Raw genomic sequence first — 13,228 nt, 5'->3', positions numbered from 1 at the left:
TTTTTTTTTTGAATTTTGAAAATTTGTGAAAAAATTCACATACAAGTCGCTCCTCAGTATAAGTCGCCCCCCCACCCCAAACTATGAAAAAACCGCGACTTATAGTCCGAAAATTACGGTAATCAACATGCTAAACATTTAGAGGTTAGCAGAAGTACAACACAAACATGAAAGGATTATAGTTGACTTTTTCTCTACCTCAATTTTTGAATAGCAGAACTGTGTCCCAAAGCCTTTATTGTTAAGCAAACATTTCTCTCATCTCTCAACAATGTCTGCAGGCTCATTTCCTTTTACTGCTAATAGAACCAGAATTACACAAGCTCAAATACAGTAATAATTTAACCCACCCATGTCTTACTTAAAATTAAGTGTAAGAAAACATAAAAGGGTGAATGCCACACTCTTCTTGAAACACATTTGGGTTGTAGTAATCTCCTGGTCCAGGGATGCTATTTTCCTCATTATTAGCCACTGAGCCATAAAATGATTGTAAAGCTCTCTTGTTAATGTGATATTATTTCATGCAGAGTATCTGATGTAATAAACAATATACACTGACATATTTGTGAAATGGTTTTGTGCAGGATAGACCGTCAATTAATTAGGTGGTAAACTCAGCTTCGGTTTTCTGCAACCTCGGCCTTTAGAATTCCCTTTCTGGTTTAGCATCTCAAACTGAACATAATTTGACAAATTTGAAAGGTTTTCAGCCTGATTGCCAGTTTAGGCTGTTAATTTGAGGATGTATTATGTTGGCTTTAACATTCAGGGTAATAATTTGTAACAAATTGAACCTTGTCCCTGAGGCGTCACCTCCAATGATGTATATACGGAGCTAAGTTGTCTGAGGCTTTATGTCTCTGGCAGGGTCACCCAAGGCAAACAAGTTCTTCTTCTAAGTAAGCTGCCAGACACCCCCCCTATGAAGATGACCATAATTAAACTCAGTGCTCCTTTGCACAGACAGGACCCAGTGATCCCAGTGTGCCCTTACAAGAAAGCACTGGCATCCCTGGGGCGCTCCTCTGGAGTCAACCTTGGGAGGTGTTCAGTGCCTGCTGGCTAGACCTTTCCACATGGAGCCCGAGTCAGCACAGCCCAAGGAAATTGTCTGTCCCTCTACGAATGGGCTTACCACCTGTGAGAGGGGACCAGGTAGGTCTACTATAGTGCCTTACTGAAGTGGCAGAAGCAGAGGGCATGGACCTTGGTGAGCCAGGCTAAAGATGGCTCTAGGGACATACAGATTGTCACCTCTCTGCCAAGGAAAGAGCCCGAGCTGGTGTGAGCTTTAGAAGTTCCCACTCTGGGTCGACAGAGACTGTACTTTCTGCGTAGATTGAGAGTTATGGGTGTAAGCAAAAGTTGATGTTGTTTTACTATCCGTACTGGAGAGTAGAACAATGTACGGAACTACAGCCTGGTACAGTGACCTATTTGTCCAGCTGGAGGCACAGATTAATCGTCTGGTACAACCATGAAACCATGAAAATTATGGGCATGAAAGATCATCCTTCTCTCAGCATTATTTATGAACAATCCACTATTAGACATGCTCAAAAAATACTGCCTGAGTCACATTCTCTATCCAGAGTACCAGCTTCTTTCTTCTAGCGGCAGATTTAGAGTTCCTCAGAGCAGGCTGAACGGTTACAAACATTCTTTTACCGCATTAACTATTACGATCAAGGATGTGAATGGGTAGTAGGTTAGTTAGTGAGTGCTGTACTGCAGTTGTTTATGTGTTTATTTATTCTGGGACTGTGCTTTTTATCACCCTTGATGTGAATGTTAACTGTTTCTTGTGTGGTGTGTGTGTCGTCTGGTGTGTATATGATTCTGCCGACTGAAAATTGCAGGACCAGCTGAGTGTCCATGACAAATTTCTCTTTGGGGAAAGTAAAGTATAAGAAATGAAAAATGAAAAGAGATAAAGAATGACTGTAGTTTGCTGGTTATGTCACCTGCTTAACTCTTGGTACCCTACAAAATAATGGGCCCATGTTGTCTTGGATTTCAGTTTTGCCTCACTCATATTGCTTTGGTATATTATAAACCAGCAATATCTTGTTGCTTCTGTTGACGCCGCTGCAAAGGATGAGTGGCTTGCAAGCACTCAAGTCTACTGGAAAAGGGGTGTTTCAGTGGTCTATTGGTTTCATTGCTGAGTTGGACTTAAGATAATTCATGGTCAGGTATGAATGCAGTCTCTGTGCAGTGTCCCAGAGTACCAATGGATCCCTTGTGCTCTGCCGAGTTCACATCTTTGTGCTCTAACTGTGGCTGCCTAAGCCCAATAACCTTTTTTTACGACACTCTAAAGATGGGTAACAGTGGATAACATATTCTTCGCATGTGCAAAGTTGACTACAGGACAAGTTAGGACTGTAATGCTTTAGCAGAAATCCCTAACTCTCAGGAGAAATAATTGTAGAAGGGTGGAGCTCTTTTGATAAACCCATTTACAGCTACACTCCAGGTGATAGATTCAGTAAAACTCAATATAATGATTAGGTCAGACATGATACAATGTGGTATGTTGAATTAATTTCCTCAAAATAAATTCACTTGGATAGACTAATCTAATAACGACCATGTATCAATTTTGAGGGTTTTTAATCAATCTGAAATGCAACAAAATCAAATGTTTTTCACTTTTTCAGACAAAATTAAACTATTATAAGATACTTACTTATCATTGAACAAAGATGATATCAAATATACATAGGAAACTTTAAATGGAAAAAAACTTCCCAAATTACAATGGCAAAAAACAAATTAAATATTGATTCAAAATATATATATATATATATATATATATCAGGGATGGATAGCATAGACAGACAGCAGAGATGGGCAACTTAAATTATGTATGGGTCCACAACTTTTTATCAGTGTTACAGGGCGGGACACATAGGAGCACGCACTTCCCAATAAGCTGTATGACAAAAATTTCAAATATGCGTGCTCGTAATATATTTCCTTTTTCATAATGTATTCTGATGCATGTGTAAAAGATCCAGCCTTCAACAAAAAATTATTTGAAGCAGAGGATACAATAACCATACTATACTGTCTTTGTTTTTTTCTCAGTGGAAAGTGCTCTTTTGCATAAAAAGTACCATTCAAGGATGCCACAAAACCTCTAAACATTAAACCAAAATTTAAAATTAACTTTGCGTATTCATTCACAAAAATCAACTCACTCAAATAGTAATATGTGGTACTATGTTTGTCCTAGATGTCATTCCAAATCTGCAAAAAAAAAAAAAAATCGGCTTATGGAGCAGTATAAAACCCTCAACAAAGCTACATCTGCCATCAGTTGGTGAATATTGATATAACCTACAACGATAGAGTATTCGCAGAGAATAAGGCTCTAAATGGTGCAAGGCAGCAAATACTGAAAATCTGCATATAGTTGGCATGTTTGTCGTGTTTATGATGGCATGCTAAACTGTAAAAAAGGCTGTATCCATCCATCCATCCATCCATCCATCCATCCATCCATCCATCCGTCCGTCCGTCCGTCCGTCCGTCCGTCCGTCCGTCCATCCATCCATCCATCCATCCATCCATCCGAACTGTTTATTATCAATATGTGCATTTTCAGTCATTTTGACTTTTTGTACTATTTCAATATTTATTGGTTTATCTTCATATGCAAAACAATTAAGAACATGACTGTAGTAAAAAAGTATGTTTACAATACATACTAGCAATGTACAGTAGATAATGAGGAAAATTCCTGCATCATGTACAATGTCCATTTTAAATACCAGCCCCTTTAAGTGACTTATATTTGACTTTTAGAATAAACTCTTAACCTTTCTCCTTGTCCAACTGCTGATGTTGTGTTAATAAATTAAAGTTGAACCTCTTTTTCTTTTAAAAGCACATTTTAAAATAAGTCCATGCGTTTGGAAAACACTTGAAGCCGTATTATGATCCATGCATCATGAGAGTGCTGACCCAGAAATGAAACATGATACTAGTTAATTTAATTTGAGCAGCAAATGACTCCCTGGAGAGGTGTTTGAGCTGCCTCTGTTGTCAAGTACTGTAATTCCCAGAAAGTTCATATTTTGTGCTGCTGTGTTGGCTGATCGTGTGGGTGTCTTTGTGTTCCAGTCGATGGAGGCTGGGATGAATGGAGTGAGTGGACCGTATGCAGCAGCCAGTGTGAAAGACAACGAAGTCGAGAGTGCAACTCCCCGGCACCCAAACACAGAGGCAAGATGTGTGAAGGGAACTCAGAGGCCACTGAGAACTGCACAGATGGACAATGTACTCAGAGTAAGTGCGTTCTCACCGCTCAGCATGATCGGCTGTTATCTTCAATCATCTTTCCGGTCATTATCATCATCATCATCTTTCTCTGCACTCCTGGCAAATATTCAAGCTTGATTGGACATGTGCGTTTGGGAAAATTGTGTTGACATAAATGTCCAAGGCATGATAATATCAGCAGTCATTTCTGTAGGTTTAAAGATGGTTTTCTTACTCAGTCCAACCTTGGTGGTGTCCAATGCCAGAAAACAATCTCTCTCTCTCTCTCTCCCTCTCTCCTTGGACTTGCGTTACCGCTCTTTGAGGCAATTGTAAACTTTTGAGTCTCACCAGTTTTATCTCTGATGCAAGGAGAGGCAGCATCATCTATGAACTCAAGTGTCAGAGTAACTTCACTGTATAAGTCACTTCATAGGGACTTGGACTTTAATCACCACTTTCCCTCCTCTTCATCTTCTTCTATCTCTCTGTCTTTGCAGATCGAAAGCTGCTACATGACGTTAAACCTCAAAGTGAGTGCCCAGTGGCTTTTCTTTTTCTCCCCAACTTCTGACAGTAATTCGCTTACTTCACAGACTAATGCTGGAACATTTCTCTGTGCAGTATGGGTATTTACTTGGTGATGCCATGAGAAACAAATTACCACCATTTAGTTCACCTTGATCCGAGCGTCTTAGTTCTAACCCAGCAGGTGCTCATTATGTGATTCATCATTTCCAGTGCCCTGACTTTATGACAGCCATAACATCACAGCTGTGTTTCTACTTTGAGCTGGGAGATGTATTGGTTGTGACAAGTGGACATGTGTTATGTTGTCGTGGATTAATTGGTTTTAATATTTTTGCAAACAGGCTAAATTGACCAATTTGCACTGCTGTCCTTCTTCATGCAGCTTTCAATCACTTGCGGCATGAGTTTGCCCGACAGTGATTGTCAGCTGTTAGACTGATTTCATTAGTGTGGTACATCAGAATAAACGTTGTGAATAATCATTTCTTGATTGATGGAGTAGTGGTTACATTTAGCATTTAAGTGAGCACTCTGTATTTAATTCAATAGGCTTTTTTATATTTTCCTATACAACGGATATGATCAACCCACATTAGCTAATCGATTTCATAGTTTCCAATTTATAGGTGTTGGCTCTAAACGACTTGGGTCTCAAGGGTTTAGGTTTGTCATATTCCATGTTTGCAGATTCAGTAAAATATGCAACAAATTAAATTAGAAGCGGCTGTGCTGCAAAATCAATCGGGCTTGCTCCATCTTATCATTCTTTTCCCATTCTATGGCTTCTCAAAAATACTGTAACACTGTTGTATGCGATTTATCTTTATAACACTAACATTTTATCTCAACTGCTATTATTTTTTTGTGTGTGTGCTAGGTATGGACAGTACCAATGACGTGGCTCTGTATTCTGGCTTGGGAGCTGGTATTATTGCTGTGGGCATACTGGTAGTGGCTATCATGCTGTACAGGAAGAACCAGAGCGAGTATGGTGTAGATGTCATTGATTCGTCTGCACTTGCTGGAGGCTTTCAGTCCTTCAACTTCAAGACCACTAGACAAGGTGAGAGTTACAGTACACTGTCGGACCAAGTGGTGTAATTTGACTCAGTCTTTCCTATCTCGCAGTATAGAAATTAACTAGTGTAACCCATCGCTAATTATTGGATTCAAAGGTAAATGTTCCTAGGCTGTAGAAGTCAAGCAGGACAACCTTTAATGGTACTCTATAGGTAACGATTTTTGTAATCCCTAAAGGCACAGTGATGTACCTGCATTTTAGTTTTCTTAAATATATCTGGAGCTTCGCACTAACACTAACAAAAAAAGCATTTCCATCAAAGACAGGACCTGCCTCATGATTGATGGCATTTATCTGCATTGAGCAATGTGCTGTGCAAGCCTCCTTATCTGCTTTGGATTCATACTTCAATAATAATCTGCCCCCCCTGTTATGTGTAATGGGAGGTAATCAATTTCACAGAGATGCTTGCACCAAACTGTCCCCCTCAGAACATACATTTGGTTGTGTGACTGCCAATCCCTCCATGAGATTGCACTGTTGATGGATACACGTGTGAAATGTGAAAAAGTTAACATCAGTTGTGTTTTTGTTCACGGCAATCTTAGAGAAGTGACTACTTGTGTCCCATCAAGCATCGCAATAGGCCTTTGTGTCACTATACCTGACATTATTGAATTGATCATTGTTGGGGTCGTCTTAGAAGAATTTTTTACCTCTTATCCAAGGAGGCACATAGAGTCGGGTTGGCACAAACAATTATTTTGATACTCACTACGAACTAATCACTAACAGTAGTCACGAGTAGTCGACTACTCCAATCAAATTTTAATCTCATTTAGATGACAATTGCTTCGATCTTGAATTCTTTAAGGTACGTAATCTAATTTTGATAACAATTAAGATGATAGTATACTTAAGTTGTATTAATCTTTTCAGCTTGTAACAGTATTCATGACTTGTTCATAAATGATGGAGCAACTGATATTGAAGGTGATACTTTTTTTTTGCTTCTGTAGTATGCATAATTTAATCTTCACATTCAAATTATGATATGCACGTTTTAGCACAGTAAATTAGCACAGTAGATTCGAACAACCTGGGGAGGTTAGGATTGTTAGGATATTGTTAGATGTTACCATTAAGTGTCTCTGGCAGATATTATACATACCGTAATTTTCGGACTATAAGTCGCGGTTTTTTTCATAGTTTGGGTGGGGGGGCGACTTATACTCAGGAGCGACTTATATGTGTTTTTTTTTTTCAAAAAATTTCAAAAAAAAAAATTCAAAAAAAAAAAAATGAAACCGCGATAAACGAACCGCAATGTAGCAAGGGATTACTGTAATTTGAATTTCAAGTGACGACAGCAGCGCGAAACCATCTGCGTCACTCCAATTCATTAAATCCATCAATCGTCCTTTGTCAACAATGCGTGCGCGCCGCTGACGGCTTTTGCACTTAAAAATATTCCACAGGCCCATATAACGATATATAAATTATATATCAAATAACTATTATATAAGCAATAATGTTATCAAACCATCTGTGCACTCTAAATCATTAAATCCATCGATCAAATTCCTCGTCCTTTGTCAACATCGCCGCGCGTGCGCCCTGACGCCAGCCTCGTCGTTATTCCACAGATTTACTATATAACTATATTGTAGCGTTAACAAAGTTCAAGGAAAGACGTGGGTTTGGTAAACGGCTCTTTATTTAACAAAACAAACTTACAGGCGTGTGGCGGCGTGGACGTCCAGCCACGAAAGGGGACGAGAGCTCCATACGATAGGACCGGGCGTGCGTAGAAGCCATGACCGAGATCCACGCACCGTCCTCGGACAGCCACCCGGCTGAGCGCCGGCCCTCGACTTCCATCCACGGAGCTGAAAGGCAGCTCGGTAGAGTAGGACCGGGCGAGCGTAAAAGCATTGTCCGAGCACCATCCACCGTCCCTGGACAGCCACCCGGCCGAGCGCCGGCGCCCGACTTCAATCCACGAAAGTGAAAGAAAGCTGGACGAGTGACGCGCGACGTCGCGCTGCTGACGTCAGCAGCGCGACGCGACGTCGCGGTCGCGCGTCAGCAGCGCGACGGTTGTTTACATAAAGGACAAAGATCGACTCGTCCAGCTTTCTTTCACTTTCGTGGATTGAAGTCGGGCGCCGGCGCTCGGCCGGGTGGCTGTCCAGGGACGGTGGATGGTGCTCGGACAATGCTTTTACGCTCGCCCGGTCCTACTCTACCGAGCTGCCTTTCAGCTCCGTGGATGGAAGTCGAGGGCCGGCGCTCAGCCGGGTGGCTGTCCGAGGACGGTGCGTGGATCTCGGTCATGGCTTCTACGCACGCCCGGTCCTATCGTATGGAGCTCTCGTCCCCTTTCGTGGCTGGACGTCCACGCCGCCACACGCCTGTAAGTTTGTTTTGTTAAATAAAGAGCCGTTTACCAAACCCACGTCTTTCCTTGAACTTTGTTAACGCTACAATATAGTTATATAGTAAATCTGTGGAATAACGACGAGGCTGGCGTCAGGGCGCACGCGCGGCGATGTTGACAAAGGACGAGGAATTTGATCGATGGATTTAATGATTTAGAGTGCACAGATGGTTTGATAACATTATTGCTTATATAATAGTTATTTGATATATAATTTATATATCGTTATATGGGCCTGTGGAATATTTTTAAGTGCAAGAGCCGTCAGCGGCGCGCACGCATTGTTGACAAAGGACGATTGATGGATTTAATGAATTGGAGTGACGCAGATGGTTTTATTAACGTGTTATTTATGTAATAGTTTTTTGAATAACTCTGAATTTTACGTCAGGGCCGTTCTCAGCTCTTAGTTTGTGTTTATGTCACGTTAGCATAGCTATCGTTTAGCCTGTTGTTGCTCGTTCATGACTGTTCTTGGTGTTGGATTTTGTCGAATAAATTGCCCCCCAAAATGCGACTTATACTCCGGAGCGACTTATATATGTTTTTTTTCACTTTTTTGGGCATTTTATGGCTGGTGCGACTTATACTCCGGTGCGACTTATAGTCCGAAAATTACGGTACTATGTTTTATTAAATGCACGACTCTGCGTGATCGTGAATGAATGCCAATATTTTTACTGGCATACTGTACCTGACACTTAAAGCATGTGAAAGGCATGATGGAAATGGGAAATCCACCTTTATGCATGCAATCGCTAAGATCTGAGGGAAAAAGTAAGGCTGGTGTGAGAGGTGATGCAAGCCAGGTCCACATTCAGCAGGTCATCAATCCTATTTAAATAGGCCAGCTCCCCCCAGAGCCTGCCTGCTGTGCCCTCCACTGGCCACAATCACTTCTTTCCATTTTCTACTCCATCAGCCAGGCAAAATGTGGAATGCTTCCACGTTTTTTTCTGATTAAAACCCAAGTTTGCACCGGAGAATTTTTTAATGCATTTCCTAATAGCCTCATTCTGCCATACCTCGCTATTGAAGAACATCAAATCAAACACGATTAATCAAGTGCAAACCAGGAGCTTCATTTAAAAGCTGAAATACTTTTTAACAAACACTAAATGCTTTTGGATAACTCTCTTTTAGCAGAGCAAATATGAGGCCAAGTGCTGAATGAGTCTTTGGATCTAAACCTGTCCCTGCACATTTCTCCTCCCTGTGAGTGATTTTTAATCAGAGGCCCAATTCCAAACCTATCCCTCAAGGTATTCAACGTGAGGTACATTTCATTTACTTCTCTCGTCTCACCACTGCCATTCCATTTTCGCTGCACTATTCCTAAAGATGCATACCCAAGCGATAATCAGATTGGTCTCCACTCGACCGGAGGGGAGAAATTCAGCACTGATCGAATGTCAGCTGCAGAGGGCTAATGTCCACTTGACTGCAGGTCTGGCAGAGAAGTTGGAATATGCCACTCTCATGTCTGGTGACACTAATAGACTGCTTGGAAATGATACAGTATATGCATTTCTTATCCCTTTTACGAGATATGGAATAGGTTCCGTATGGCATTGTCCCATTCTTGATACCATGCCTTATTACACTTTTGTAGGAAAGTGTGATGATCCTAGTAGAGTAAATCCAATATTACAAATATTCAGTGCAAGTATTATAGCTTTATTTCAACATTGAAAAAATAATTAACTGTATCGAAATAACAATAATAATTATAATGATACTATTACGACAACTACCATCACTAGATAGATAGACGGACGAGCGGACGGACAGATGGATGGATAGATAGATACTTTATTGATCCCCGGGAGGAAAATACGTTACTACTACAAATTGTATTTCTATTTGCTATCTACTACTCTGTTCTATTTATGGAACTGACTTTTAAGTGTGTTGTTGCCTTTTTTTTTTCTTGGGTTGGTCAAAGCCAAAACCTCTCATAATCACAAATCATCCTCCTGGTAATTGATGATTTCCATGAACATAAAACAACATTAGACTCCCACCTTGCACCCCTCGCCAGGCAACAGCTGGGCATCAAGGACTCAGTGACTTCACAGTTATTTTGGCAAGGGGCAGGGGCAGCACATGTCTGAGTCTGCCAGATCGATGTTGTGCACTGCACCTTGTTTGGCAGCATCGTCACATCTAATGACCGCAAATGAAGACCGCTCTGCAGGCTCTTGGGTGCACACCGAGAGCTCCCTTCATTTAAATCGCAGTCACCTAGACCCATCCTGGCCCTCCTGCTGTCTCCCCCCTGTCCTTCAGTAGGTCAGCCGGGTGTCTAGAGAAGCTGACTGCAGCAGATGGATTATGGAGATCAAGCTGTGTGTGCTAGGTAATTAAATCTTACACTTTAGCCATGGCTCCGAGCCCTGGACCTACTGTCCAGGTTATGTTCCTTTATCTCAGATGTGCTCATCGGCTGCTTGATTTCAACTGGTGCTGGAGCTTGACTCCTAAGCTGCATATATGGACCTGTTTTTATTCAGCTTGGTATGCAGCTTGGACCAGTGTTTATTGAAGGGAAGGGGGGGTAGGAAACAGAAGTCCACTCGGACCAGGAACAGATACATGAAGTGGGTTCTGATCGTGAGCCTATACACAAGACCGGGGGGAATGCACGAGCAGGATAGGAACAGCAGGGGCAGAAAGCAACAGTACACACCGTCAGGGAGAAACACGCGGGCAGGGTTTAAATACATGAGTCGACAAGAGGGAGCAAGTGACGGTGATGACAGGGGCGTGGCTGAGGGAAAGTTGCCGAGTGGCATGTGGCACCCGCACGTGAGTTTATAGACAGAATATATACACTTTGCAATACTGTAGAGCTTGTGATCCTTTTGGAAAGGAGGTGAGTAGTGTACATATTTTAAAAAATCTGATCCTAAAAGGGGATTTTTTTTAAATGCTGTGTATAGACAGCTGCAAGCTAGAATGTTGCACAAGGTAACCAGCCATTTGATGTTCCGCCAGTGACTTATTGCCTACCCCCACACCTCCCAAAAATACAAATTGTTTCCACTCCACAAGACCACACTAGATTTCAAACACACCTTGAAAAATTGCTAGCTCTTTTGGCTTCACATCCTGAAGCGGCACGCTTTGTTCTGTTGTTACGCTTGGCTCTGCTTCAACACATACTGATGACACCACATCGAAGGACGCAATTCAAGCAACGATTCACCAATTTTCTGAAACATTCACAATATAATTCCGACCCAATAAATGTTTGAAATGACAAATGTGATTTTTTACCAATCCTGAAAAAATTCATGTGCTGACTTTCCTAAATGCATTTCAGTTAGTGGTGCTCCTCTTGTGTGTTGGCATTCACACAATTAAGGTTTTCCATGTTTAGGTGATTGGGTGGCTTTGTCTGTCTTCCATCTTTGTAGGAAACCCCCTACTTCTCAACTCCTCTCTCCCGCCAGATTTAACTGTGGGACGCACCTACAGCACATCCCTGTGCTTCCAGGACGGTGCAGACAAAGAGCTTTTTGACCCCTTGCCAGACATAAAGGTAAAAGTGCAGAGCTCATTTATGGTCTATGGTGTGGCGGAGCAGTCCGAGTTCCATGCCAAAGCACCTGTTGAGACATTCCCACGGGACCTGAGCCGGGATTACTGCAGCTCAATAGACAGACGCAAGAAAGGTCTGCTCACCTTCAATGGACCTTTGAGCATCGGTAAAGAGCAACTGAGGACCTCTGGTGTGTTTGGTCAACCTGGAGGACGGCTGGTGCTGCCCAACGCTGGTGAGTAGTAAACACATGAGCTGAGTTTGTTAGCATGCTGGAGCATCCACATCCATTTTCCACTATCAAAGTGAGTTTTGAAAATAGAATGAACACATACAGAATCCACCAAAAAACACTCCCAGATTAAATTACATTACAATGTATGAACCATTTACAATATTCTGATAAAGTGGAATCCATAGACCCCCACAAAAAAAAAATTGTTTTATTTTCAGTTTTGTAATCCTTAATGCCTATGTATGTCTTATTCTTCCTTGATGGATAAAATGTTACCAGTCAAGGTTACCGGAAATGCTAATCAAATAGATGTTATAACTCATTGCTGATGGTGCAATGCCACACTGATATTGTGCTGTCAGGAGATTTCTAAATGAGTATGCGCCGTGCCGGAGAAGGTGACCACCTGACCATACAAACTGCTTGTGACTTCTTGTTCAAGAGCAAGGTTTATGTACGCCCACTTCCTGCAACACTGGATGAGTTGTTGCGTCACTAAAGCAGTATGCATGGGGATAGGTTAAAGCAGGGGTATCAAACTCATTTTTGTCACGGGCCGCATCGTAATCATAGTTTCCTACTTTGGACCATTCTAACTGTCAACGCCATACATGATATACAGTATAGGCTACACAACAAACTGATGAATAACAAGTGTTGAAATCAGAGATGAGTAAAAACTGCTCGAATGTTCTAAAAAGATGCATGGTAATAAAAATTGAGAAATACCTCTTTTTTTTAAAAGTGAAGACGATTTGCAATTTTAGTATTGACACGTGAAGTAGATGCACAATTTGTCTTCGCGGGCCACATTACATGATGCGGCGGGCCGTATCTGGCCCCCGGGCCTTGAGTTTGATGGGTTAAAGGTTAAAGTACACCCGTGACCCTAGTGAGGATAAGTCTTACAGAGAATGGATGAATGGGTGGATATTTGAAGTCAGTTGCTGAAAATGTTCAAACTGAATAGTGTAGTGCTAAATTGTGCAGATATAGTGTTGAACCGGTTTGTCACTTTTTTGAGGGGGCATCACTGAAGGGGCCCAGTTTGGCATCTGACATGATTTGGGCAAACAGTCAGCAGTCACAGGTATGTTACATTACATACCGTGTGCGAACACAGGTCGGCTTTCACCTATCTTGGTGTAGTATGCTGGCTGGAACCTCTCCACCCGTTCGCAAACA

At 41.7% G+C, this 13,228-nt stretch overlaps 1 protein-coding gene across 3 annotated transcripts in view; it reads left to right on the top strand.

The window, feature by feature from the left end:
* unc5db (unc-5 netrin receptor Db) overlaps positions 1–13,228 on the top strand; it is a 164,972-nt gene that overhangs the window by 106,494 nt on the left and 45,250 nt on the right. The window contains exons 7-10 of one of the 3 annotated variants that reach the window (XM_037258272.1): positions 4,135–4,299; positions 4,773–4,805; positions 5,681–5,866; positions 11,720–12,043. In XM_037258272.1, coding sequence (XP_037114167.1) covers positions 4,135–4,299; positions 4,773–4,805; positions 5,681–5,866; positions 11,720–12,043 — 708 coding nt within the window. Of the gene's footprint in view, positions 1–4,134; positions 4,300–4,772; positions 4,806–5,680; positions 5,867–11,683; positions 12,044–13,228 lie in introns of all 3 variants that reach the window. The other 2 variants (XM_037258270.1, XM_037258271.1) reach the window with 2 other exon arrangements.

The sequence above is a fragment of the Syngnathus acus genome, chromosome 9, assembly GCF_901709675.1.
Source record: "Syngnathus acus chromosome 9, fSynAcu1.2, whole genome shotgun sequence".
Lineage (NCBI taxonomy): Eukaryota > Metazoa > Chordata > Actinopteri > Syngnathiformes > Syngnathidae > Syngnathus > Syngnathus acus.
Note: the sequence above shows the minus strand (reverse complement) of the source record. Positions and strands in the feature narration are given on the sequence as shown.